Source organism: Peromyscus californicus, unplaced genomic scaffold, assembly GCF_007827085.1.
Source record: "Peromyscus californicus insignis strain IS unplaced genomic scaffold, ASM782708v3 Scaffold_10__1_contigs__length_136768540, whole genome shotgun sequence".
Lineage (NCBI taxonomy): Eukaryota > Metazoa > Chordata > Mammalia > Rodentia > Cricetidae > Peromyscus > Peromyscus californicus.
In genome coordinates, this window is record NW_026294391.1 from 85,884,312 (window position 1) to 85,910,430 (window position 26,119).

The following is a 26,119-nucleotide window of genomic DNA, read 5'->3' on the forward strand; positions in this document are numbered from 1 at the left end:
GTTTGTTTGTTTGTTTGGTTGGTTGGTTTTTCAAGACAGGGTTTCTCTGTGTAGCTTTGCGCCTTTCCTGGAACTCGCTTTGGAGACCAGGCTGGCCTCAAACTCACAGAGATCCGCCTGGCTCTGCCTCCCGAGTGCTGGGATTAAAGGCGTGTGCCACCACCGCCTGGCTTGTTTTGTTTTTAATTGGTAGTTTTGGAGGAGTTTTTGGGGGGAGGATGCTGCAGGAGTGAGGGGAGGATATGGAGGAACTGGGAGGTGAGTGGGATTGGGGTGCATGATGTGACATTATGTTAGAAAAGAAAAAGAAAAATATATAATGAGTGATTGTCTGTATTACTTTTGTTCTGTTAGATTTTTAGAAATATGCAAGCATCTATATTGTATACTGATTATTTTTTAATACCTCTAAATTGATATTTTCATCAGTTTTTTTCATGTATCTCATTAGTAATTACTGGATGCCTATGATAGGCTAAGCCTCAATGATTCAATTCATTCATACATATATAAAGCCTCCTTTTTGCCATTAAAATATGCTTTTAGCCAAATATGGCTGCTGATGCCTATAATCCTAGAACTCAGGAGGCTGAGATAGGAGGATCATTGTGAGTTCCTTTGAGTCTGGGCTACATAGTGAGACCCTGTCTTAGACACATTCTTTATATTAACTGCTGTCTTCATGCATTTGCCTTATATTTCAAGTGCCTGTGAGAGGTTAGGACACTTTGGAATTAAGCATATGGTTCATATTTTTTTTGTTACCTTTCATGATGGACATTTTTACCTGTCAACTTCCCTTCATTTTCCTAAGTGCAACTGTTATGTTATAGTCTAAGGCAGAGGATGACAACCATTGTATGTCATGACCAGGTGACAGTCTTTGACGAGCTCCACTATTCTACAACTCCTCAATATTGCCAATGTAATATAAAAACAGCCATAAGCAGTGCAAATGAATTAGTATTTGGTGCTCCAATAAAGTTTTATAAGCACCAAATTAAAATTCCATAATTTTGTGTTACAAAATAGTTTTTCAACCATCCTTACATTTTCCCAAATACAGTGGGCAAGATTTGGTCATGAGTTATTTACTAACATGTTCCAGAAACCTACCTTGTTTATTTTTTACAAAACACTGGCATACCTGGTATGTGCAAGACTGTGGGTTCACCACCCAGCACCACAAAATAAAATCAATTTTCATAAATAAAATGTACTTTTTTCATGTAATTAACACCCTGATACACTGACATGATCTTCTGATGTTCAAGGCATCACAGAACAAGATTCTGTATATTCCTAAGTTTCAGGTTAATGTGGGCTCTTCTGAGCAACTGTCTTAGACTCAGTGAGCTGTTGCCTCATACATTTTTTGTAATCTGCTCAACTAAAGAGATAACTACCCCGGATAAATAATCTTTTTTTTTTTATTTTTTATTTTTTTTTCCAGTCGGATAAATGATCTTTATATAAAAGATCAACAGGAAGGAATCTAGTTATGCTTGTAGAACAGGATTCAGTACAATGGGCATTCCAGAGAAGTCAGTGAGAATCTCTTACCTCAGGGATTTTTGCTATCTGTAGGGGTCTGGGGTAGAACTGCAGTCTAGTACATAGACTCTAGGGGAAAGGATGAGAATAGGGCACAGTAAAGAAGTATGCACCTATCCTTTGTCCCACAGGACCTTTGAGTAGAGACCTCGTCTTACAAACACCCCCTAATAACTGAAGACATTTCAGGGTTCAGTTATGCACATGCCAAGAGAATGAAAACTCTGAAAAAACTCGAAAACATTACCTCGTCTAATTCATACAGCAGCCCTGAGGTGATTATTATTTTCACCTTGCTGATAAGCGTAAGGATAGATATTAAATATTTATTATAGTTCCCAGTAACAGATGCCAGATGGTAAACTAAATCTGAGATTATATCATAAGTCTCAAAAATTCTCATTTTATAAGGTTATTAAAAAACCAATTAATTTTATTTTTAATTTTATCTGCACATGTGTGCCTAGTGCCCAGAAGTCATCAGATTCCCTGGGACTGGAGTTACATTTGGTTGTGAGCTACCCTGTGAGTGCCGGGAATTAGAGCTGAGTTCTCTGGAAGAACAGCCAGTGCTCTTAAGAGCTAAGCAATCTCTCAAGCCATCAAATTCTTCATTAAGTAATATGAGTTCTATTTTGAAAAATGAAGAAATATAATGAAAATTGTTTTCAGTTCTTCCAGTGATCATCATTACTTACTCCATTTATGTGACTGTAATCTTTTTTATTTTTCTTTATTAAGAAATTTTCTACTCCTCATGCTATCCACAGATCCCCCCTACCTCCCTCCTCCCACCCCCCAGCCCTCTTTCCCAAGCCACCCCGCATCCCCACATCCCCCAAATGAGGTCTCCTACGGGGAGTCAGCAGAGCCCAGCTCACTGAGCCTTGGCAGGTCCAAGCCCCTTCCCACTGCACTAAGGCTGTGCAAGGTGTCACACCACAGGCACCGGATTCCCAGAAGCCTGCCCATAGACCAGGGACAGATCCCGATCCCCCTGCCTGGGTGCCCCCCAAACAGTTCGAGCCAAACAACTGTCTTCTGTGTCCAGAGGGCCTAGTCCAGTCCCATGGGGGCTCCACAGCCACCAGTCTACAGTTCATGGGTTTCCACTAGTGTGGCTGGTCATCTCTGCACGTCCTCCCATGATGATCTCTCCTCTCTCTCATCAATTGTACTCTTATATAAAGAAAAAAGTAAGTAAAAGTGCAGAGAATGCCTTTTTTAATCTGCTTTATTAGCTTCACAATAGGTAATGAGCATCTTTCCATGCAATTGATAAATTCTGCTAACAAAAGAATTACAAGCTGAGTCAACAAGTTGAAACACAAGTTTCAATTAGAAGCTGGCAACAAGAAGAGATCCACACGAAAGAAGTAACCTCAAAGTTTTTACAACAGTGCATCACAAACATGTAAGTTTTAGAAGCAGGGGTCCCCATATTATCTTCAGAGAACACTTTAGGATTCAGGGCATAAGGCAAAACTCATCATGATGGTCACGGTGAGGGGGGTCAGTGCTAACTGCCCTCAGACTATGGCTCAGCTGCCTTTCCCTCAACTTCTCCATGAGTTGTCTCACATCCTCCCCAAACCTTTCCATGTTCCCCTGTCTCATCCTTGCCTGGGGCTCTCCAACCCTATACATCAGGTCCCATCTATAGTGCACAATGGGCTGCCTGACACGGAACCGTCTGCGACTTCCTCTAGGCACGCTGTATTCGCCTGTTTCCAAAGGCAGGGCCACAGGCGGCTCCCTTTTGTTAGCATCTTGTGGCTTTTCTTCCTTTTCCTCCTTTTCCTCCTTTTCCTGATGGTCATTTTCCATGTTGAGATTTTTTACTCCTTGATCTTTGGACTCCATTATTCCTAAGAAATAAGAGAAGGAAAAGATATCTTGGTGGACTAATCAGCAACGAGGATAGAGTACCTACTATGCACCTTTCAAAATTCATTTTCCCACCCAAGAGGCCCACATGCTCTCTAGAGGGCCCAATTCCAGCCCGTCTCTCCCCAAAGTCCACCGTTTTTCCTCAGATCCACCTCCAAGGTATCTGCGTCATTAAAATGGAAGAACAGGATGGGAGAGAAGGAGAGCGTAGAAGGGGGCAAGTTGGGCCCTGGGATGTCGGCCTCGGCTTTGCACATGTTCCCTTTTCCCCTGTCCGGCCTCCAGCCCCGCGCCAGCACCCACCTGGGCCTCTCCTCGCCTTCTCCTCCTCCGGCGATGCTCACCGCCAGGTGCGCTGAGGAGCCCGACTCCTGGGACCTGCGAACAAGCGGGCAGGAGGCTGGTGGGTGGATGGGACAGTGAGACGGAGGGGAGGGAGGAGGGAGGGGGGGGACCTGCGGCGCTGCCTTGGGCGCCCCCGGCCCCGGCCCGGCTCTTCCCGCCCCCACGGCCGCCCCCGCCCCGCCGACCACCCCTGGGCAGCCGGGATGCAGGGGAGCTGGGGGCTGCGGGGAGCTGTCGCGGGGCGCAGGCTCCCACTCCCCGAGGGTCTCCGCCTGGGCCCGCCCCCGGCCGGCCGGCCGCCGCTGCGCACCCCGGGACGGCCACCTGCTGCCTCGGCCTGCGCGGCGACCGCGGGGCCGGGGGCCGCCGCCCCCCCCCCCCCCGCGACCACGGGCCCCGCGGACCCGGGCCGCCGCCCCCCTCACCTGCTCCGCCCCTGCTCTCCGCGCTGCCCGGGCCGCCGCGCGCTCTGCGCCACCACGAACAGGTGCCTGGGCCGGGGATGGCGGGCCGGAGGGAGTGAGCCAGGGCAGGTCCGGAGCCCCCCGAGGGGTGTGAGCCTGCGTGGTGGGCTAGTCACGTGAGCCTGCGTCACAGACAGAGCCCCGCCCCCGGCCCGGCCCCTCCTCCGGCCCCGAGTGTCCCGCCGGGCAAGTCCAGGCCCCTGCCTCACCTGGGGTCACTGTGACATCTCCAGGCTGGGCCCTGCCACTCTGAGCCCTGAGCATGTGCTTGTCTGAAGGAGAGGGGCAGTGTGTTCTCAGTGGGCTGTTAGCCATTGCCAGTGTTCTGGGGGATTGATTTCCCCCTCTCCCTCTGCTCCAAGGTTGTCCCTCCTTCCTCCTGCTGTCCCCTCAGCTACCAAAGTCGTCCATTTTCCCTTCACTAAAATGTGTGACGAAGTTAGCCAAGAAAGAAGCTTATGTAGATTGTTTTCTTTTCTTTTCTTTTTAGGTTTTTTGAGACAGGGTTTCTTAGTGTAGCCCTGGCTGTCCTGGAACTCGCTCTGTAGACAAGGCTGGCCTCAAACTCAGAAATCCACCTGCCTCTGCCTGCGGAGTGCTGGGATTAAAGGCCACCGCCTGGCTAATCTTTTAAAAAATTCCTAATGTGTTTTTGCATTGTTCTTTTGGTGATAAACGAAAAGCATGCATCTTTTTTTTTACATGCATCTTTTTTTATTAAGAATTTTTTTATTCATTTTACATACCAAGCACAGATCCCCCTCTTCCCTCCTCTTTTCTATGTAATGATGGTAATGAGGAAGAGGAGGCTATCAATTTGAGAGTGGAGCGAGGTGCTAGGAGTTGGAGAGAAGGCACTTGGGAAGGGAAATTGGTGCAATTATATCTAAATTAAAATTAAGAAAAGGCAGGGAAACATGTCTCTTGCTTGTAAAAACCTAGCACTGGGAGAACTGAGGCAGGAGGATCTCTAGTTTAACACTGGTTTAGGCTGAGGAGATCCTGTCTCATTTCAGAAAGAAAAAAAAAGAAATCCTAGTCTTACTTGAAAAACAGGATTAAATTTGGGAAAAAACCCCAACCATCTGTCTCTTCTGCTAAGTCATTATATAAATATAGACTCTACAGGCTGCAGCTGCTGTTTTTGGACCTTGGAAAAGGACAGGGCAGCTGATGGCTCCCCTTGTGAGGGGCCCCTAGACACTCGAGGCATTTTCATGAGGTGTGCCAGAATATAGTGTGCTATGAAGCCTTGTGAGAGATTCAGAATGGAAAGAAACCAACAAGTCCCGTTCAGGAGTTTCTGCTTCCAATGGTTCATATGTGTTTGCAAGTCAATGAGCATATATTTAAATGATCTTAACTTATATACAGTAAATCTATCTCAGGACGAGCTTTGGGAGCTGAAGAGGGCAGCAGGAGGGAGGAGAGGCATCCTGGGAGCAGAGGACAGGGGAAGGCAAGCCCCCTAGATAATTGGGAATTCAGTGTAAGACAGTTTCAGATACATGATTACCATACAAAATACACTTGCATTTCATATGCTGGTGATGAGCAATTGAAAACTGAAATGTAAAAGTATCATTTGTATGCTTTATGAGCTTTAAATGTGAAATGTTTAGAAGTAAGCTGTATACTAAAACTGGAAAACAGTGATGAAAGGGACTAAAGACCAAAACAAATGTAAACGTATATAACGATAATCTTTTTCTGAAATTCAATACTCCAAATTCATCTACACATTTAGTTTAATCAACCCCCCAATGCCAGCAGTTGTTCTTTTATAAACTGCAAACTTACACCTAACGTTTATGTAGAAAAACCAAGGACCTAGAATAAACTAATTTTGAGGGAAAACATCTGGAAAATTGATAACCATGATTTCAAGGTGTAGGTTGTCCCAGTGAAGGAGTGTGGTAGCACTGGATTATTACTAAAGGAGTGTTCCAGTTACTCATAACTGGAATAGAATTGAGTCCAGCAATAGACTTATGCATATACTGCCAATTCATTTCTTTACAAAGGTATCAGGATAATCCACTGGGCAAAGTATATTCTTCAACAAATGGTTCTGGAAACAAATGGGAATTCTTCCAGGAACAAAAGAGACCTTTTCTTTTTTTCCTCCTTTTTATTTATTTGTTGTGTCTTTCACATCTCCATCCCATTCATTTCCCCATCCCTTCGTATCCACCCTCTGACCTTTCAACCCCTCCCCCCAAATAAAATAAAATAAAATTTAAGAAAAAAAGAGGAGAAAAATCACTCATATGGAAGCTGTAGTGTGACACAGTGAGTCACACAGTAAGCCCTTCTATCCATATATCTTTACTTGCAAGTGTTCATTGCAGAGAGTCATTGGTCTGGTTAGAGGCCTCTACTACACTGCTACACTATTGATACTGGGCCCTCACTGGGGCTCCTCTTGGCTATCCTGCTGTTGCCCTGTGTTGTGGAGGTACTGCTGCTTTGAATCTGCAGGACTGGCCCCTTCACTTGCTCTGGCAGATCACAGATGGGGGGGATGTTAGGATTGGTCAACACATAATCCTGGTTCTGGGCCTGGGTAGTTGCAGGGTTGGTCAGCCCTCCAGCTCTCCCTTGTTCTCACCCCCAGGTGAGCTCTCCTGTGTTGTCCTGGAGAGTTGACCCCTTCCAGCAATGACCAACGGAACGCCTCAGGGTCAGATCTCCTACACCGACACCTTAAGGGTCAGCTCTACTGTGTTGCCCAGGCATGGCATAGACACCGCTCTCCCGAGTGCTTCAGCTAATGAGGGGTAGGGACAGCTCTCCCAAAGAGACCTTTTCTTTTACCTTTACTTACACAAATTAGTTCAAAGCACACCATAGGCCTCAGTGTAAAAACTCAAATTACAAAACTTTCAAAGTAAAATATAAAAGCACTACAATCTTAGGAACCAAAGATTCCTTAGATGGAACACAAATAACAACTCATAAATTTAGAAAAAAACAAGTAATTGGAGCTATCAAATTTAAAACATTGCCTTTGTTTGTTTGTTTTTCCAGACAAGATTTCTCTGTGTAGCTCTGGCTGTCCCGGAACTCACTCGGTAGACCAGGTTGGCCTCTATCTCAGAGATCCACCCGCCTCTGCCTCCGAAATGCTGGGAATAAAGGTGTGTGCCACCACCGTCTGGCTAAAACATTGCCCTTTAAAAACATAGTTTAAAAATTGAAATGGAGGAGTTAGGGAGATCAGTCATCTGGGAAAGCTTGTGAACCTGAGTTTGAATCCTTAGGACCCATGTAAAAAGTCAGCTGGGTAATATGTGCCTGTCATCCCAGCACTGGGGAGATGGACACAATAGGATCTCTTGATAACCAGCTAGTCTAGCCAAATCAGCAAGTTCTAGGTTCATTAAATACAATTCTATATCAAAAAACAAAGGTGGAGAGAGGGAGAGATTGAGGTCGACCCCTGACCCACTTCTGACCTCCACACATACACTCGAGCATATTGCACCCCATCCACATGTACACACTTACATATAACACACACACACACACACACACACACACACACACACACACACACACACACACACACACACACGCTATGAAATGGAGGCCTAGGAATAAAGCTCCATTTTAGCACTCATTGAGCACACATGAGGCCCTCTGTTCAATGTCCAGCCCTGGAGAAAAATCAAATTTAAATTCAAATATTAAAAGGATCAGTGGAAAGGTCAAGTGTCAAGGGTGGTAGTGTGGTGGTAAGCACATGTAGTACTTGCTTCTTGAGGAACTGATCACTTGAGCCCTTAAGTTTGAGGACAGCCTGGGAAATACAGCAAAATCCTGGCTCAGCAAACAGTCAAACAAACAAACAAGCAACCTAGTTTGAAACAAGCAGATACAATTCATGTATTTGTAGCCAATATAAGAACTCCTGAGACTCAAATTCAGAAGGCAATAGTACAATGAAAACAATACTAAAAACCAAAATGATCAAAAAAATCAAGTACAAATCCAAATGAACTCGTTGGAATGGTAAAGGTAAGATAGCCAACAGTCCCTACTTCTTCTTGGATAGAGGAAAAGAGCACTCATTAGTTGCTGGTGAGAAGTTAAACCACTTTTCAGGATTTTTTTTTCAATTTCATGAAAAGTTAAACTTACATATACCATATTTTCCCAGAAAGTCAACTCTTAGAAATCTTCCCAACAAAATACAAAAATTACTTTCTTGCAAATTTTGGCATGGGAATGTTCATAGCAACATCACTTATGATAGTTACAAAGTGGATAAAAATATCATTATTGATAAAGGAATGAAGAAAGCAAATTTGATGTATCCATGAATTTTAACATGACTAATCAAAGGGAAGAATAAGTTATTGGTACAAGCAGTGACAGATGAATTTGAAATCTGACAGGGAAACCTGTCAGATTCAGAGGAGTACATTTGGGATGACTGCATTCCATGACTTCTAGAATAAGCAAAAGTAACATACACATTATAAACTGGACCATTTTTACCTGACTTGAAAGTTACTGTCTTTCTGACTGTAAAGGTGCACACCATAACTTATTCAGCAGAAGAAAATATTCTGTATTTTGATACTCATTTATCTGCTGATAAATATGTTAAAATATTGAATTATACAGTTTAACTATGAGTATCTTGGGTTGAAGATGTAGGTCAATGGTAAGGAGCATGCCTATCATGCCTGAGGCCCCAGGTTTCATCACTAACACTATAAAAATGCAATGCAGCCAGGTGGTGGTGGCACATGTCTTTAATCCCAGCACTCGGGAGGCTGGGGCATATGAATCTCTGTGGGTCTGAGGTCAGCCTGGGCTACAGATTGAGCTCCAGAACAGCCAAGGCTACACAGAGAAACCTGTAATATAATATTACAAAAAAAGAAACAAAAAATGTGCACTTTTTATTGTTTGTAAATTATAGCTCAATAAAGTTCATTAAAATAAAAAGCTAAAAATAATTCTAATTGAATATATGCAATACCTCTGGTCTGAAAATTATAAAATAATTTTGATATTCATTGAACAGAAACTAAAACATATTATTATGATTATTAATTGGAATACTCAATATTTTAAAGGTTTCAATTATAACCAAATTGATTTTTTTTTGTTTGTTTTGTTTTTGTTTTTCGAGACAGGGTTTCTCTGTGTAGCTTTGCGCCTTTCCTGGAACTCACTTGGTAGCCCAGGCTGGCCTCGAACTCAGAGATCCGCCTGGCTCTGCCTCCCGAGTGCTGGGATTAAAGGCGTGCGCCACCACCGCCCGGCTCCAAATTGATTTTTTAATTCAGTGTAATCCAAATAAAAATCTCCAAGGTTGGATAAAGCACAGGGACAAATAGCCAAATGAATGGAAACACATGAACTATGAACCAATGGCTGAGGGGTCCCCACTGGATCAGGCCCTCTGAATAGGTGAGACAGTTGATTGGCTTGATCTGTTTGGGAGGCATCCAGGCAGTGGGACCAGATCTTGTGCTCATTGCATGAGTTGGCTGTTTGAAACCTGGGGCCTATGCAGGATTGTTTGGCTCGGCCAGGGAGGAGGGGACTAGACCTACCTGGACTGAGTCTACCAGGTTGACCTCAGTCTGTGGGGAAGGCTTTGCCCTGGAGGAGATGGGAATGGGGGGGGGGGGTTGGGGGGAAGGTGAGGGGGACGGGAGGGGGAGAACAAGGGAATCCGTGGCTGATATGTAGAACTGAATTGTATTGCAAAATAAATTAATAAAAAAAAAAAGTTTAAAAAAAAAAATCTCAAGAGGGCACTTTTCTTCATATCCAGAGTCAAGTCATATATATGAAAACAGAGAGCAAAATATCAAAACAATCTTGAAGATTAAGAAGCATCAAGAGTTCTACTACCAGATATCAAAATATAGCATAACACCACAGTATTTGGCATAGCTAATATAATATTACAATATTCATACTGACATCCTAATATATTGTCACAAAGATTAAAATGTGTGTATATGTAAACTTTATAGACCTGAAAAACACACCTATATATTCAGTCACTTGATATTTAATGAAGGTTATGTACTGTGAGGGAAGGAAAGAGTTTCTTTTTAAAAGGTATTAGACCAATTAGATGTCCTTATGAGAAAAAACACCCACATTGATCCCATCTTAAATAACACACACAAAACCACTGGGTCTAGAAATGTAGCTCAGGTGATAGAGTCACCCACCACGCCCTGCATTACAACCCCATCACCACATAAAAGCAGGCAGGGGGCAGAGTCTTAGGATCCTAGCACTTAGGAGGTTGGGACAGAAAGCACAAGTTCAAAGGCATCCTCCATGACAGATAGCATTCACGGACCACCTGAGAGGCCTGAGACCATGTCTCAAACCAAAACAAAGAAAGGAAGAAACTAATAAGGACAACAACAAATCCTCTGAATCTAAAATGGAAAGGTAGACCTGTAATTCTAATGTTACACATTAGAATGGAGTTTGCCTTTGAGATTTTTGGAGTAACTAGTTTTGTTAAAGGGTTCACAGACTAGGAAGGAAATCATTATAAATCAATCACATTTCATTAATGCTAGGATATTTCTGTTCATAAAATAATTCCATTAAAAGTGATAGAAAACAAGCTACAAACTGAAAAATATATTTCCAGCATATATATCTGACAAATGACTAATGTTCACATTGTATAAGGAATCTGTAGACATGAGAGGCTGAGGGTATAGCCTACCATGCACAATACCCTGGGTTCCATCCTCAGCACTACAACAAGAAAGAAAGAAAGAAAGAAAGAAAGAAAGAAAAAGAAAGAAAGAAAGAAAGAAAGAAAGAAAGAAAGAAAGAAAGAAAGAGAAAGAAAGAGAAAGAAAGAGAGGGAGAAAGAACAAAAGAGAAAGAAAGAAAGAAAGAAAGAAAGAAAAGAGAAAAAGAGACAGAGAGAGAGGGAGGGAGGAAGGGAGGAAGGAAGGAAGGAAGGAAGGAAGAAATTTAGCAAATTAATAAGGAAAAGAATAAATCTACCACTCTACCCATAAAATGTAGACAAATGTCATAAAACAGAAAACAACTTACTTCACAGAATAAAAATATCCAAATGGCCAATAATTTGTTAAAATAAAGTCAATTTCATTAGTTTGTGAGAAATGCAAATTATAGACAAAATATGATAGCAGTAAACACTCCTCAGAGTGTCTGAAAGACAAAAAGCAGTATTTTACAAGGATGTTGTACAACTAGAATTATCATCACTAGTTTGGCAAACCATATGACAGAATGTATTAAAAGCAAATACATACATAGTCTATGATCCAGAAATTTATTCTAAGTATATTATAATAAAAATATGAGCACTGATCTCCTAGAACAGCTTTTGTATTTAATAAATACAACAACACACATCTACATTTATTTTTTACTAATACATAAAAATATAAAAAGTGTATATATCAGTGAAGTAACATGTACTATTTCAGTACATACATAGAGTAATATTTAAATCAGGTTAAACGTATCTATCTTTGCAAACATTTGTCATTACTTTGTGTTTAAAAGTTTCAAAATCTTTTCTTCTAGCCCATGGAAATGTACATTATATCACCGTTTTCTGTAGATACCTTGCTGTTGAATAACACACCAGAACTATTTGCTTCTATCTAACTATAAATTAGTACCCATTGATCAAATCTTCCATATCCCTCCAGGACCTTCATCATTTTTCTGCCATCCTACCATTCTACTCTCAACTTCTTCAACATCAACTTTTAAAATTTCAGCATCTGGTTGAGATCATGCAGTATGAGTATGCTTCTTTCTATGCCTAGGTTTTCCCCCTTAAACTGATGATCTCCATTTTCATCCATGTGAACACAATTTCTTTGACAATATTCCATTGTTTTGCATGACAAAATACTATTAACTTGTATGTGTGTACTATGATTTTTTAATTATAAAAAAGTATTTAATGCAAGTTATTTCTCCTATAGTAATGGACATTGAGGTCATTTACACAGGGAGAGGTTATTGCTAAGACTGCAGTAAGCACTCCCGTATATTTCTCTTTTTTTATTTAAAAGTTTTTTTTTCATTTTACATACCAACCACATTTCCCTCTCCCTCCCCTCCTCACCCTACCCCCAACTGCCCCCACCCCACCTGCTATTCACTCCTCAGAAAGTGTAAGGCCTCCCATGGGGAGTCAACAAAGTAGCATATCAAGTAGAGACAGGACCAAGCCCCTCCCCCCAGCATCAAGGTTGAGCAAGGTATCCCTCCATAGGGAATGGACTCCAAAAAACCAGTTCATGTACTAGGGATAAATCCTGATCCTGCTGCCAGGGGCCTCACAAACTGCCCAAACCACACAATTGTCAACCACAATCAGAGGGCCTAGTTTGGTCTTAAAGACCTTTCATCAGTTGATTGTTACTTAGGTTGGTTCTATTTATTGACTCTGGTTAATGCTACAGTGAACAGTGTGTGCTGACATCTCTAACCAATTCATTTCATTTCCTTTAGATATATGAGATTGTTACATTAGAAAACACTACTATTTTAGTTTTTTAGTAGCCTCCAAACTGTTTCCCATAATAGCTATCCCAAAACTGTAGAAAAAAGAAGACACTGGCATTGCTCACAGGGTTGAGAGACACAATCATGAAGACTTGAGTTCAGATCCCCAGTCTCCATATAAAAAAGCCAGGTGTGGGGAGTGAACCTGTACTCCCACCTTGGAAGGCAAAGATGAGAGGGTCCCTTAAAAGAGTAGCCTGTGTTCACAAGTTTCTTCCTGGGTCCAGGGTAGAACCCAAATACCCTATTCATACTTTCTAGGCTGTTTCAGACACTGATTCTCACATGGGAATAATCTCTGCAGATCAAGCTCCAGGTTCCTATGTCATGCTTGTGGACAGCAAGGCCCCCAAACTGTGTTAAACCCTGTGCCCATGGTCTTCCAAGACCATCATAATACTGGGATAGGACCAAGGCCCATGCTGCTATGCACTATTACTGAGGTGGACTCAGTATGGCTTAATGCAGCTGCAATCGATACATGTGATTGTAGCTGGAAATAGAAATCTTATCTTTGCAATGGTTCTGTTTCAGAGGATCTATCTGCAGGTAGGGCTGAGGATGGAAGACATTAGGTTCTCCCCAGTTCTCATCACTAGTTCCCAGAACAAAATTCTATCCTTACTATCTTGTCCTACTACCAGAGAATGTGGTCCTGCTTCCTGCAATGATTCCTTAGTGTAGCTGGATGTTTTCCTGTGTACTGCCCAGTCCTGCAGCTGCTCAGACCCAAGTAAACACATAGAGGCTTATATCAATTACAAATTGCATGGCCATGGCCTATGGCTCAAGCTTCTTGCTAGCTAGCTCTTATAACTAAACTCAGCCCATTTTTATTAATCTATATGTCGACAAGTGTTCCGTGGCTTTACTTGTGTGCCATTACATGTTGCTCTCTAGAGAGTGGGATGTCTGCCTCTGCCTCTGCCTTTCTTCTTCCTGCCTCTCTCCTGGATTTCTTGCCTGCCTCTAAGCTGCCTTGCCATAGGCCAATGCAGCTTTATTTATCAACCAATCAGAGCAACACATATTCACAGCATACAGAAAGACATCCCAGAGCACCTTAGGATGAGTAGTGTTCACAAAGGCAATCCCTTGGCTCTCCAGGCTTGTGCTGAGCTGGGTTATACCTATGTCTCACAGTCACAAGGACCTGTCCTGAGTGAGGCCTCTGCCATAGATAGTTATATGAGCTAACATATGATTCTGTCCCACTGGAGTACATTTATCTGCCTAATAATGTTGTCATGGTAAACTATTAAAGCAAAAAAATTTCTTGGCTGCAGGCAGTACTTTTGCTACTGCCTAGCCTGTTGCAAGATATTCAGTCTGCACTTTGTTCTGTGTTATTTACGTGTGTGTGTGTGTGTGTGTGTGTGTGTGTGTGTGTGTGTGTGTGTGTGTGTTTGTAAGTCAGAGAACAACTTTTTTTGAGTCAGTTCTCTCCTCTCACCATGTGGGTCCAGGGATCCAAACTCAGGTTATCAGATCTAGCAGTTTTATGTATTTTATGTATATGAGTGCTCTATTTGCATGTATGCTGGAATGATAGAAGAAGGTATCTGATCACATTATAGATGGTTGTGAGCCACCATGTGGTTGCTGGGAATTGAACTCAGGACCTGTGGAAGAGCAGCCAGTAGTCTAACCACTGAGCCATCTCTTCAGCCTATACCATTTTTTTACAGGGCAATTTAATAGCAATTTTCTAAATTCTTGCAAATGTTTGAAGTATTTGACATAGTTAATTCACATTTTATATCCTATTATACAGAAAAATATCTAAAAAATATCTAAATATCTGAAAATTTTTATGGATACAAATATACAACTCGGTTGGTAGCGTGCTTGCCTCCTGTGCACAAATCCCTGGGCTCAGTCTCCACTACCATATAAAATTGATTGTAGTTGCACACACTTAGAACCCTAGCACTCAAGAGATAGAAGCAGGAGGATCAAGTGTTCAAGGATGTCTTTGGCAACGTAGTGAGTTTGAGGCCATCATGGGCTACATGAGACCCTTTCTTATAAAAAAACACATTTTAGCAATACAAAAGTAAGAGAAACACAATGGAACATACACAAATAGAGATTAATTGGTTTATATAAATTATTACCTTTAATATAATTTTTCTATAAAACAATAGAAAATATACTGGAAAGGAGAATTTAATGAAGTTCTGTTAGGTGAAAGAATATAGGGGAAATTATCACTGGGGACAATTAAGTCTTGGCTAAAATGAGTGATTCCTGAACCCTGGCAAAGGTGATTATCTGGAATACATTCATATATTTATGTACATTTATACACAAATAAGTATAATATGAGACACAAAGACTTCTCTGCTGTGGGCCACAGGAATATATCATAAAAACTCAGCTGGTTATGGCAAAGTCACTACCTGGAGGGATCAAGGAATTTCTCCAGAGGAAGCCAAATTCCAAGGAGCTTTTGGTGTTATTTGGCTTGTTATATATCAGCTGTATTCTGTTATGAAAATCATGTGTGCCTTCATAGTTTTCCCAATTGATTTTTCCCTAAGAAGGGCTAACAGTGTGGACTGATCATTCTCTGGACATACATATTCAAGGTATTTGGAGAATATCCTCAGGAAAGGCTTTCTCTGGAATCAGATATCTCCCTTGGCCACTTTCAAGGACTAACAGAAATAACAATCCACATGCAAGTCTCCTGATTTAAGGTAAATTCCACAAGGAGACACCGCCTAGGTCAGGTGGATGTTAAGTAATAGTTTTACACAATTTAACTCGGACCCTCCTTTCTTACAGCCGTACTAACTTTATAGACCTTTAACTCCTTATCTAACCACTCCTAGGAATATTTAAATAACTTTCTGTGCTGACAGCTATGCTCAGCTAGAACCCCAGTTCAAGCCTCCCTGTAATTATCATCATTGGCAGCATCTGGCCAGGTCCATCCCCAGATGGAGGAAAGTACCTTATCAGAGATACCTCTGTACTCTCTAAGAACAGACTTAAGCATTCAGGCTACCTTTTTGAGAAGGCCTGGCGGGTGTGTTAATTAAGCTTTACTTCCTCCTTTCCCAAAGCTTACTTCTAGTTCCAGATCTCCCTTTAACTATCACCAGAGGCATCTAGCTGTACACAGGTTGCCTAGCGACTGAGCACACTTTCCCCCACGCTGCAGAAAAAAAACGGCAGATAGGTTGGACAGATAGGAGCCACAGGAAAAAAGAAGACAGTTTTATTTTCTCCCATTGACCTAGCAACTTACAGATTCTTAACATTTTCTACCAATCACGTTTAAGACTATAGTTGAGCACATAAGATCCCTTTTCTTAGATATTACCCGAATTTAGCCTTTAGTTAATTCATTTCCCCATTGGTCACTTCCCTTTGGGGTTGCAAATGATAATTAATGGTTATTGATTCTCTATGTGATTCTTATCACCCCTCCGCTTGACCCTGGAAGCCTGGCTTTGCACTGCTAAGGGAATACTGCTTGTAAGTGTATATATACCGGGACTCCCAGGGCACTGGGAGACAGAGAAGAGAAAAGAGAATGGAAGAACTAGATGGGTAAGAACTTGAGAGGAACAAACTGAGATGGGGAAGAACTAGATTGAAGGGCTAGAAGAGAGTACTAGAGGAATGAGATGGAAGATGAGGAAGAGCCAGATGGGGAAGAACAAGATGAGGAAGAACAAGATGAGAGAGAAGGAGATGGGAGAGGAGCTGATATGGGAAAGAACTAGATGGATGAGAACCTAGAAGGGGCAGAACTAGATGAAGGAATTAAGATAGAACCTGGAGGGGACAGCAGATAAATGTAAAGAGAAATTGGGCAAGAAAGGAGCTAAAAATGAGAGCAGAGTATAAGCTTGTAGGGAGAGAACTGACAGAATAATAAAATGTATTGACTAAGGAATTTCGTGTACACAGATTCATTTCTTTTCTTCAAAGATTAATTATCAGCTGGTTGAAGATTCTTCCTGGACCCTGGGAGGGGACTATCAAGGGGCTGGACCCTCATAGTCCCCGATACTTCTCCATTTGTGTTTAATATTGACCAGGTGAATATTAGTGTAGATAAAGAATCTGATCACCCAATATTTAATGAATAATTCTGCCATAGTTTAATTTATGTAACTTTGATTTTTTTGAGACAAATTTGTATGTATCCCAGATTGGCCTTGATCTCTCTATGTAGCTGAGAATGATCATGTTCTAATCTGATCCTCCTTCCTCTAACACCTGAGTACTGAGATTACAGGCATGTGCCACCATGCCAGATTTTATGTAGTGCTAAGGAATAAACCCAGGCCATTGTGCCTGCTAGGTAAGCATTCTATTTATTGAACTACACCCCCAGCATAACTTTGATTATTTCTTTAGGAAAAATACCTAGTAATGTAGGTATGAACTCAATGGTGGATGAGTATTTTACAATACTTTTATACAGGAATGTTGATGAACTTTGACACTGTGACCTGGAAATAAGTGGGGGGAATTCTTAAGAGGACTGTTCAGCTTGGTGGTATATGCCTGTAATCTCAGTGTGTGTGAGATTGAGGCAGGCGAGTCAGGATTTTAAGGCAAATTTCTGCTATATAGGGAGTCTGAGGTCAGCCTTGACTGGCTACGTATGATCCTGTCTCTAACATATCAAAACTCCTTAGGAGAATGCAGAGATTTTCTGCATGAAAGCACTTTGAGACAAATACCAATAAACACCCCTAAAGATGGAGTGAGGGGACCTTTACTTACAAAATAACTAATTGTAAGGTTTTATGGCTCAGGTTCCTTTGACAGATCTCCTCCATACATCTCATCCTAATTTTAGATCCTGCTACCCTTTGTGATACTGGTCCACATATTTCTTAAAGCATTTTCTATTTGGGGTCAGCCTACCCATTGCCTTCTCCTATAACCTACTGATCCAAACAGTCCACTCTTCCTTTCAACCTTTCTCTAAACCACTACCCGAAGAGAATATGTCTTAGCAGTGTAGAAGTTGCCTCTAAGAAGATAGTACTGGGCATCAGAAGTCAAAGAATAGCTTTTAATTTATCATGCATAAAAGGATGGCAGGTGTATGTAGAAGCTGGAAGAGAATGTAGTGGCAGATTGGGACAGACCTCATCTTAAATCTTGAGCTGACTTATGCATAGCATTAACCAGATAAGTGGCCTTGCACACCTTACAACGATATCTCTGAAGAAAGAGATTAAATAGAAGAAAGAACACTAGAGAATCATCTGTCCTAACAGTTAACATGTAAGATAGGGACATAAACTGGGAGAGTGACAGATGAAGCTGTCAAAGTGAATACAAGGCATACTGAATATGGAAGGCATGAGAATCCAACAAGGTACAGAAGCAGGGTGACTACAAAAATTAACCAGATAGATAGGTTAATTAACATTAATAGCACAAGGTCTCATTTAAAGACGAATGTCAATATTAACAGAGAACTAAAAGTTAAATGTGGTCCCTGTGGACCTATAAACACTGAATAGCATCATCTAGACATGTGCAAAATCTTTGGTATAGTCACTATTTAAAGCCCTGTCGCTTAGCTGGGCATGGTGGCACATACCTTTTATCTCAGCCGCTAGGGAGGCAGAGGCAAGTGGATCTCTGTGAGTTTGAGGTCAGTCTGGTCTACAAAGCAAGTTCCAGAACAGTTATAGCTGTTACGCAAAGGAAACCCTGACTTGAACATAATTAATTAATTAATTAAGCCATGTAGCTTAATGTCTATGTGTGTCTTTATTTCAAAAGTGTGTTTGCACATGTGTGTGCACATATGTGCGTGGATCTGTGTATGCATTTGTTAGCATATATTAAAATTATAATATATACATAAATATGGGCACATGGGTATTATACATTCATTCAATATTCCATACCAATTTTCCCTCCATCTACAGATAATGCCCATCTAAGATAAAAGTGAAACAGAGCTAAGATGATCAAGATGATTCTATTTAGCCTTTCACTGTCTAAAGGAGTTCATGGCTTTGCAAAGGCATAAAGCTCCTGTGTGGTTGTTCAGGTATTGACTACAAATGAGCATGACTTTCTTAGGTAATGTAATTTTTCATATAGTAAGTATGATTTCATGCAGGTATATGTTTGTCATTACTCATTTGAAATGTCTTTTTCATACGTGTATGATTTCTTGTATGTAAATAGTTCTAAAAGTAAATAAATAATAACAATTAACAAGCATATACCCTCATGAAACCACATTTATTACATTCCATATTATTATTACCCCAGAATGTCACACTTGTTTGCAATCAGCACTCCAAATGCCCTTCATTCCAGGGGGCCAGTATTCCAACTCTTGTCATTATAGACAGTTATTAAGTGAAGAATGCTGTGTAAGTGGAATCTTATTGCATGTACTCTTTCATTTCTGGCTTCATCTTAATGACCATCTTCATCAGTAGTGTGTACCTGCTTATTGATTCACTATATGTGTTTAGTTGCCTATGATAGTTAATGTTGTCAGTTTGACATGATCTAGAATCACCTAGGAGACAAGCTTCTGGCATGCCTGGGAGAGGTTATCCATGTAGGTTAATTAAGGTGGAAAGACCCACCTTACCTCTGGATAGAACAATTCCCAGGGGTTGGGTCCTGCACTGTATAAAGGAGAAAGCTACCTTTGTCTCTCTGTCTTCTTATTGTGAATGCAATGCAACCAGCTGCCCAAAGCTTCTGCTGCCATGACAGACTGTACCCTCAAATGACCAGCTAAAAGAAATTCCTCTCGGCCAGGCATGGTGGCACAAATCTTTAATCTCAGCACTTGGGAAGCAGAGACAGGCAGATCGGTGGGATTTCAAGGCCAGCCTGGTCTACAGAGTGAGTTCCAGGATAGCCAGGGCTATATAGAGAGACTCTTTCTTTAAAAGAAGAGGAAAACAAGAAAGAAAGGAAGGAAGGAAGAAATAAAGGAAGGAAGGAAGAAAGAAAGAAAGAAAGAAAGAAAGAAAGAAAGAAAGAAAGAAAGAAAGAAAGAAAGAGAGAGAGAGAAAAAGAAAGTCCTTCTCATTAAGTTGCTTTTGTCCTATATTTTGTCACAGTAATGAGACAACTACAGCTCCTGCAGAAAACAGGAAGCAGTCTAGAAAAAACAACACCCAGATTTGCAAAAGATGGGTTATAGTTGTTTTTTTTTATCATTTAAGTGGGGTTTTTTACAAGTTGTCATTGGTCATAGTAAAAAAAAAAAGCTAAACAAAAGAGTTAAATTCAAAGATCTCTTTCTAAAGAAAAAAAGGGGCTATTATAGAAATGATGAGATAAAAGGGTAGATTACTGAATCTGCTTTAATCCAAAAAACAATTTTTAATCTAAAAATATTTTACATTGCTATGGATTTTGGTTTATTGATATAAATTTAAAGTTAATTTTGTTATACTGTATATATGTTTCTACTTTTGTTTGAGGAATTGTGCCTATGTGTAACTCATTTAAAAATGTAATGTATGATTAAGAAATACAGGTTAATAGTTAGTCATCTATAATAATCAAACTTATAGTCATATTAGGTATGTTTTCAAAGTTAAACTGATATATTTAGATAAATATATGGTCTTCAAACACTTCAAAGACCTACAGAATATGGCATTTTAAATATTTTAATAACATAAAGCTTTTCTTGACAGTGAGACATGTCTGCTCTAGACAGCACCCAATTTACTTCAAGAGAAGATGATGGGCATCAAAGAACCTCTGTATGGAGTTGGCTTTCTTTGTGGCAAAAGCTAGCCATTTGGGCAAGAAACTGCCCTTGCTTCAATTGCTGACAGTATACTGTTAAAACTGGACCAGCAGTACACAAAAAAAGCGACTTTGCCAAGACAAAGCGGGACAGTCCTTCAAAATTTCCTGCTTCTCAAAAATGTCTGTCAGATATACTAGGCTGTAACAAGAGCCCATATATATGTATATAAATTTATTAAGGGGTTCTATCGGGAAAAGAGTTGGATGCCCCAGTGTTACAGAAGAACTTTGGGTGACTGTCCAGGCAGCCAGATGTTCCTGTCATTAGGTAACATTTCACCCTTCTTGGGTCTTTGATGGAGTTAAAGCCAAAATAATTAGACTTAAAGTTTCCCTTAGTCATAATAAAAGGTAAATTAGGTATAAAACTTTAGATTCACAAAGATAAGATAAATAATAGAATATTTTCTCTAAATTTGCCAAATACAAATGGACTGAATATTGTAACTACAATTGTTATTTGATAACTGTTTTTGTTGTATATAGCTAGAGAGGATTTGGGGGGCAGAAAGAATGCTGGGAAGAAGAAGAGTAGAGTCTGGGGAGTCATGAGCCAGACACAGAAAGAAGCAAGATGAATGTATGCTGTCGAGAGAAGGTACCATCACGTGGCAGAGGCTAAATAAGAAATATGGGCTAATTTAAATGTAAGAGTTAGCTAGTAACAAGCCTGAGCTATTGGTTGAGCATTTATAATTTAGTCTCTGTGCATTTATTTTGGAGCAGGTGGTCCTGACAAAAACTCCACCTACAAATGGCACCCAACTGTTAGGCATGGCCATGGTTCAATGCAGAAAACTTAAACATTTTAAATGTCATGTGGAGCAGATCTCAGAGAGGTTAAAGGACCACAATCTGTTAAGTACATCTGGACTACACAAATTTAATTCCTAGTTACCTGTGTTATTTATTCTTGGATTACAAATTACTGTTATACTTAGTAATGAAAAATGACAAACTTTTATCATCTCAATTTTTTTGGGTCAAGGAGCTAGGAACAAGGCAGTTTAGGTTGGATGGTTTTACTTCAAGGTCTCTTACAAGACTGAAATGAAGGTGTTGATAACACCGGTGTCATATTAACATTCAGTTACAAGAAGATTCACTTCTTAGATTACAAATGTCTTAGTAGGATTTAGTTTCTAGTGAGCTTTTGGACTAAGAGCCTTGTTTCTTCTCTGATTGTTCACTAGCAGGTTTCTCTATTAAAGCTAATCATTCCTTAAAAATTGGTGCAACAAAGCTCTACTTCTTAAAAGATCTCTTCTTCTGCTCAGTTAACATTTTTTTCTGTAATCATTTATACCAAGCTTACTAATAGTGATTATATTTGCAATGAGCTACAGGCTTCCTAATAAACAAGACTGGAGAACGTTGCATAGTTTTTTTCCATTGCTTATTTTCAGGTAAACAAATCCATTTATATAAGTACTAAAAGCAAGAAATGTTTCATATGGTGGTGGTTTCTATAACTTATTTCTTTGATATGGCAGAATCCAGTTTAGAAAAACATAAATAGGACAGAAATGTTTGAGAGAAGCAAACAACAACAACAAAAAAAAAAGGTTCTGACTGAAGGCAAAGATTTTAAAAAGTGGGATATTCAGGGCACAACGTTCAAGGGAATAAAAGAATATGTAGCATGGTATAAACTGTGAACATGTGAAATCAAACCAGTAGATATTTGTGATTGACTTTTGAGGTCTGCATATCTAAGGACAGAATGCTGTGGGATTATAGTCTTAGTTATTCATGTTTTTTTTTTTTTTTTTTTTTTTTTTGGTTTTTCGAGACAGGGTTTCTCTGTGTAGCTTTGCGCCTTTCCTGGAACTCGCTTTGGAGACCAGGCTGGCCTCGAACTCACAGAGATCCGCCTGGCTCTGCCTCCCGAGTGCTGGGATTAAAGGCGTGCGCCACCACCGCCCGGCCGTGACAGAAGGACTTCACCTGCTCTAAAGTCTCTGTGAAAGGACATGCTCCAACTGCTCTGTACGTTTTGAACTTCTAAAAATGTGCTTGCCTGAAAGGTCTATATTTATATTCTGACTTCATTAGCTGAAACAGGTGCTTGGGTCTTCTTATCTTCCTATTTTAATCTTTTTTCCAAATATGCATATCTTTACCATGTTTCAAATTATGAGACTTGTGTTTATGGAAATTTGAAAAATAAGAAAATACTTGGAAAAAAGTAAAAATTTGTAAACCCAGTTTTCCCTCTTTTCCTAGTTTATCTCATATACTCCAATTTAGTTTCAAAGATTAGACTATAAGGAAAATGATACTTATTCATGTCCGAGGGAAGGGTGAGTAGAGGCAAGACTTTCCTGTTCTTGCAACCAAGACAAGGACGAGTAATCCTTTCTCTCAACACAATCCCTAAAAAAGGAATGATGGTTAATATAACCATGAGAAGATGCAGCCCCTCCCTGGTAATCAGAGAAAGGCACATTCCATCCATAAGGAGAAGGGGCCACTTTTGACCTCTGAAATTAGCAAAGGCAAAAATGAGTGACAGGGCCTGGTGTGGTGGGGGTGGGAGGTTAGTAGAGAGGTCTACTTTTGCAGCACTGCTGATGGGAGGGGAAAGTAGGGACCAGAGTTGGAAGATGACATAATCCTCACGTGATTAGAAGCTGACGTGAGCCCAAGTCGTTATATATCCATGTTTCTTTCTCCTCTGGGTACGAGCTCTTTACTGCCCTGAAGACTCGTGGCCAAGGAGAAGAGAAGGTAAATTCCTTAAATCCCAGCAGATCGGTGTGCAGAAACCACCAGGACCCCTTGGAGTGATGGTGCCTGAATGAGACCGGAATCCATCTAGACTTGTTTCCCCATATCTCTAGTAGGGGGATAGTTAATTGAATATGTATTAATTTTTAATTAATTCATCTATTTGCATGCATGTTTGTGAGCGCATGTTCCACTATGTATGTGTGTAAGTCAGAGGACAATATGCAGGAGCTGGTTCTCTCCTCCTACCACTTAGATCCCAGAGACTGAACTAAGGTTTTCAGGCTAAGCAGCAAGTGCCTTTACCCACTGAGCCATCTTGCTGGCCCAATAATTGTGTACTTGGAAAAGAACCAGGGAACATGCAGAAGGCTTGAGGAACAACTAGCAATTTAGTAATAACTGAGAAAGAATAGGCTTCTTTTGTCCCAGAAAGCTTTGCCCTCCTCTTTGTCTTTCCCCAATTCATTTAAAAACATGGTAGCACTGAAATTTGAGTGAATGGATGGAGAAAGACTGAATGTGTGGGATGGCGACAATAAACAGTGAAATAATTTAAAAATAATTCACCTCATTTAATACTAACGGACAATGGTGGGGTCAAAATGGGAGATGGGAGATGTCTACTCTTACAAGGACCAAGTCTGAGAGTGAGGAGTAGGGAAGAGGCACAAAAATTCTGGAGGACAAGAAAAGAACCAGACAGAAGATTAATTGAAACTACCACAATGATGAAAGTCCCAGATTCCAGGTAGTGATAACATGTGTCTGGTCTCAATTCTCTCTTCCATGATCCCTTGTTTCTGTTTGTAGGTCCAGGAATCTGTGTTCACAGATATCACCCGACGGGAAAACGAGTGAGAAACTATCCTGCATTTGTACAGGGTAGTGTGTGGGAGTCACTTAGACTAGGGTTCTTAGGGTGGGAGTTGTGGAGAGATGATACTGGGGGAAATTTTCAGCTTCCCTGGCCACTCGGTTTATCTACTGGCAAAAGGGTGGGTTCAGGATTGAGGGGTGGCAAAGAGGAAAAGGAGACTGGACAGGAAGCTAACTGATTCAAAAGTAAGAAAGTAATCCGTCTCTGCTTTTCTCCCTGGAGTTACGTAGGAAACAACAACAACATCATCATGCAAAAGTCCTGCAACGAAAAAGAAGGAAAGCCCAAGTGCAGTGAGCCAAAGATGGAGGACGAACATCCCCGTGGAGCATTCGAAGGCCAGCGAATGGAAGGGAATTTCAGACAGCGGCTGCTGCAGTCTCTTGAAGAATTTAAAGAAGACATAGACTATAGGCATTTTAAAGGTGAAGAAATGGCAGGAGAGGAAGACGAGATGGAAAGGTGTTTGGAAGAAATAAGAAGTCTGAGAAAAAAATTCAGAGCTCTGCATTCTAACCATAGCCATCCTCGAGACCGTCCTTTTTAATGCGGTAGCCTCAGAAATTAGTTTCTGTTATTAATACTGCCACTGCTTTCTGTTTCTATTTTTCTTTATAAATATTTGCTATCATTTCACATCAATCCTTCACAATTGGCTAGAGTTATATATAAATCTCATGTTGTACACATCTCACCTTTCAATTCTACCCCACTGATTTAATAAGAAGTTTAGTTCATTTACACAAGAGGACAATCATCTGGTAGTTCATCGTAAACCAAAAAAATTGCAAGCTACAAAGCATATGTATGTGTCCATTTATGTATGACATCATGCGAAGTCTTATTCTATGCCAAAGAGGTGAATCTGTGTTCTCTTTCTTCTTATTTTCCACAAAATGAATACATGTATCTGTATTTGTATTAATTTTGTATCACAAAATGATAAATAATTAGACATAAAAGAAAGAGGTTTATCAATCACTTTTGGAAAGCAGTGGAACAGCAAACTTTTAATAGCAGAAGTACAAAAAAGGCATGTCAATTGCAAATTACCTTTGGATTTCTTAGCCAGAGGAATAAACCTTACCATTATAAAATACATATGTTTAAGACTTGATCATTTCATGGGGAAAGTATTTGCTTCACAGGAGTTTTTGTCCCACAGAACTGCTATGGGATAGTAGCCCTGGGCTGTGTTTGATGAGACCTCATTTGCACCGGTACATACAGAAACTTAGCTTGTATAGAGCTGTCCATTTAAGAGAGGACACGGCATGTTTCAATATATGCTCAAGAACAAGTCCAGAAGGCAGAGGTGGGGCCGCCCATGACAGCCCTCAGGTTTTGAACACCACCTTTGTCTCCGTCACATCCTGCCTTGGTCTTTTGCTCTCTGATGGCCCCACAGATGCTGATGCACTTTGATTTTATCTATCAAAACTTCACTGAATTTCCGATGAATTGATCTCCCAGTGTCTTAAATCTCAGCTTTGTAGCAGCATTTAAAACAGGTGTCACTGAGGGAACATTGCCAGTTCCATACTGTCCTGGGACACATTTTTGTCCTAGATACACATTGAGAAGTAGAGTCATTGGTTCATACGTTAATTCTGTTCAACTGTTACAGGAATATCTAATCTGCTTTTCAAATATGGCCATTAACAGTGCATAAATGTTCTTATTTCTCTATACCATTAATAATGTTTTTTGGTTGTATATGTGTGTGTGTGCTTGTGCAAACCTGAAGTTGATGGATATCTTCCTTGATTCCTTTCCATTTTATTTATTGAGGCAGGATCTCTTGGTAAACCTCACACACCAATTTCAGGTACCGGATGTAGATAGCCTGCCCTAGGGATCCTGTGTCTGAATCCTAAGTACTAGGATTATGGGCAGCTGCCACACCTGACAGGCT

General features: G+C 40.6%; 2 protein-coding genes across 4 annotated transcripts; one reads left to right on the forward strand and one right to left on the reverse strand.

Annotated features, from left to right (window-relative positions):
- Positions 1–2,770: 2,770 nt before the first annotated feature.
- On the reverse strand, positions 2,771–4,486 carry LOC128109021 (protein BEX2-like). 2 transcript variants are annotated; one of them, XM_052736032.1, is made up of 3 exons: positions 4,463–4,486; positions 3,748–3,822; positions 2,771–3,422 (listed from the first exon to the last, which is right to left on the reverse strand). In XM_052736032.1, exon 3 carries the CDS (start codon positions 3,415–3,417, stop codon positions 3,022–3,024), a length of 396 nt encoding a protein of 131 aa, XP_052591992.1. In that variant the 5' UTR covers positions 3,418–3,422; positions 3,748–3,822; positions 4,463–4,486; the 3' UTR covers positions 2,771–3,021. The 2 variants fall into 2 exon arrangements, with proteins under 2 accessions (XP_052591992.1, XP_052591989.1); XM_052736029.1 differs by lacking the exon at positions 4,463–4,486 and adding an exon at positions 4,215–4,371.
- Positions 3,429–25,303, forward strand: Tceal7 (transcription elongation factor A like 7). Of its 2 annotated transcripts, none has more exons than XM_052736018.1 (3): positions 3,429–3,603; positions 24,138–24,181; positions 24,435–25,303. In XM_052736018.1, exons 1-3 carry the CDS (start codon positions 3,530–3,532, stop codon positions 24,749–24,751), a joined length of 435 nt encoding a protein of 144 aa, XP_052591978.1. In that variant the 5' UTR covers positions 3,429–3,529; the 3' UTR covers positions 24,752–25,303. The 2 variants fall into 2 exon arrangements, with proteins under 2 accessions (XP_052591978.1, XP_052591982.1); XM_052736022.1 differs by having other exon boundaries at positions 3,551–3,603; positions 24,427–25,303.
- Positions 25,304–26,119: the final 816 nt, after the last annotated feature.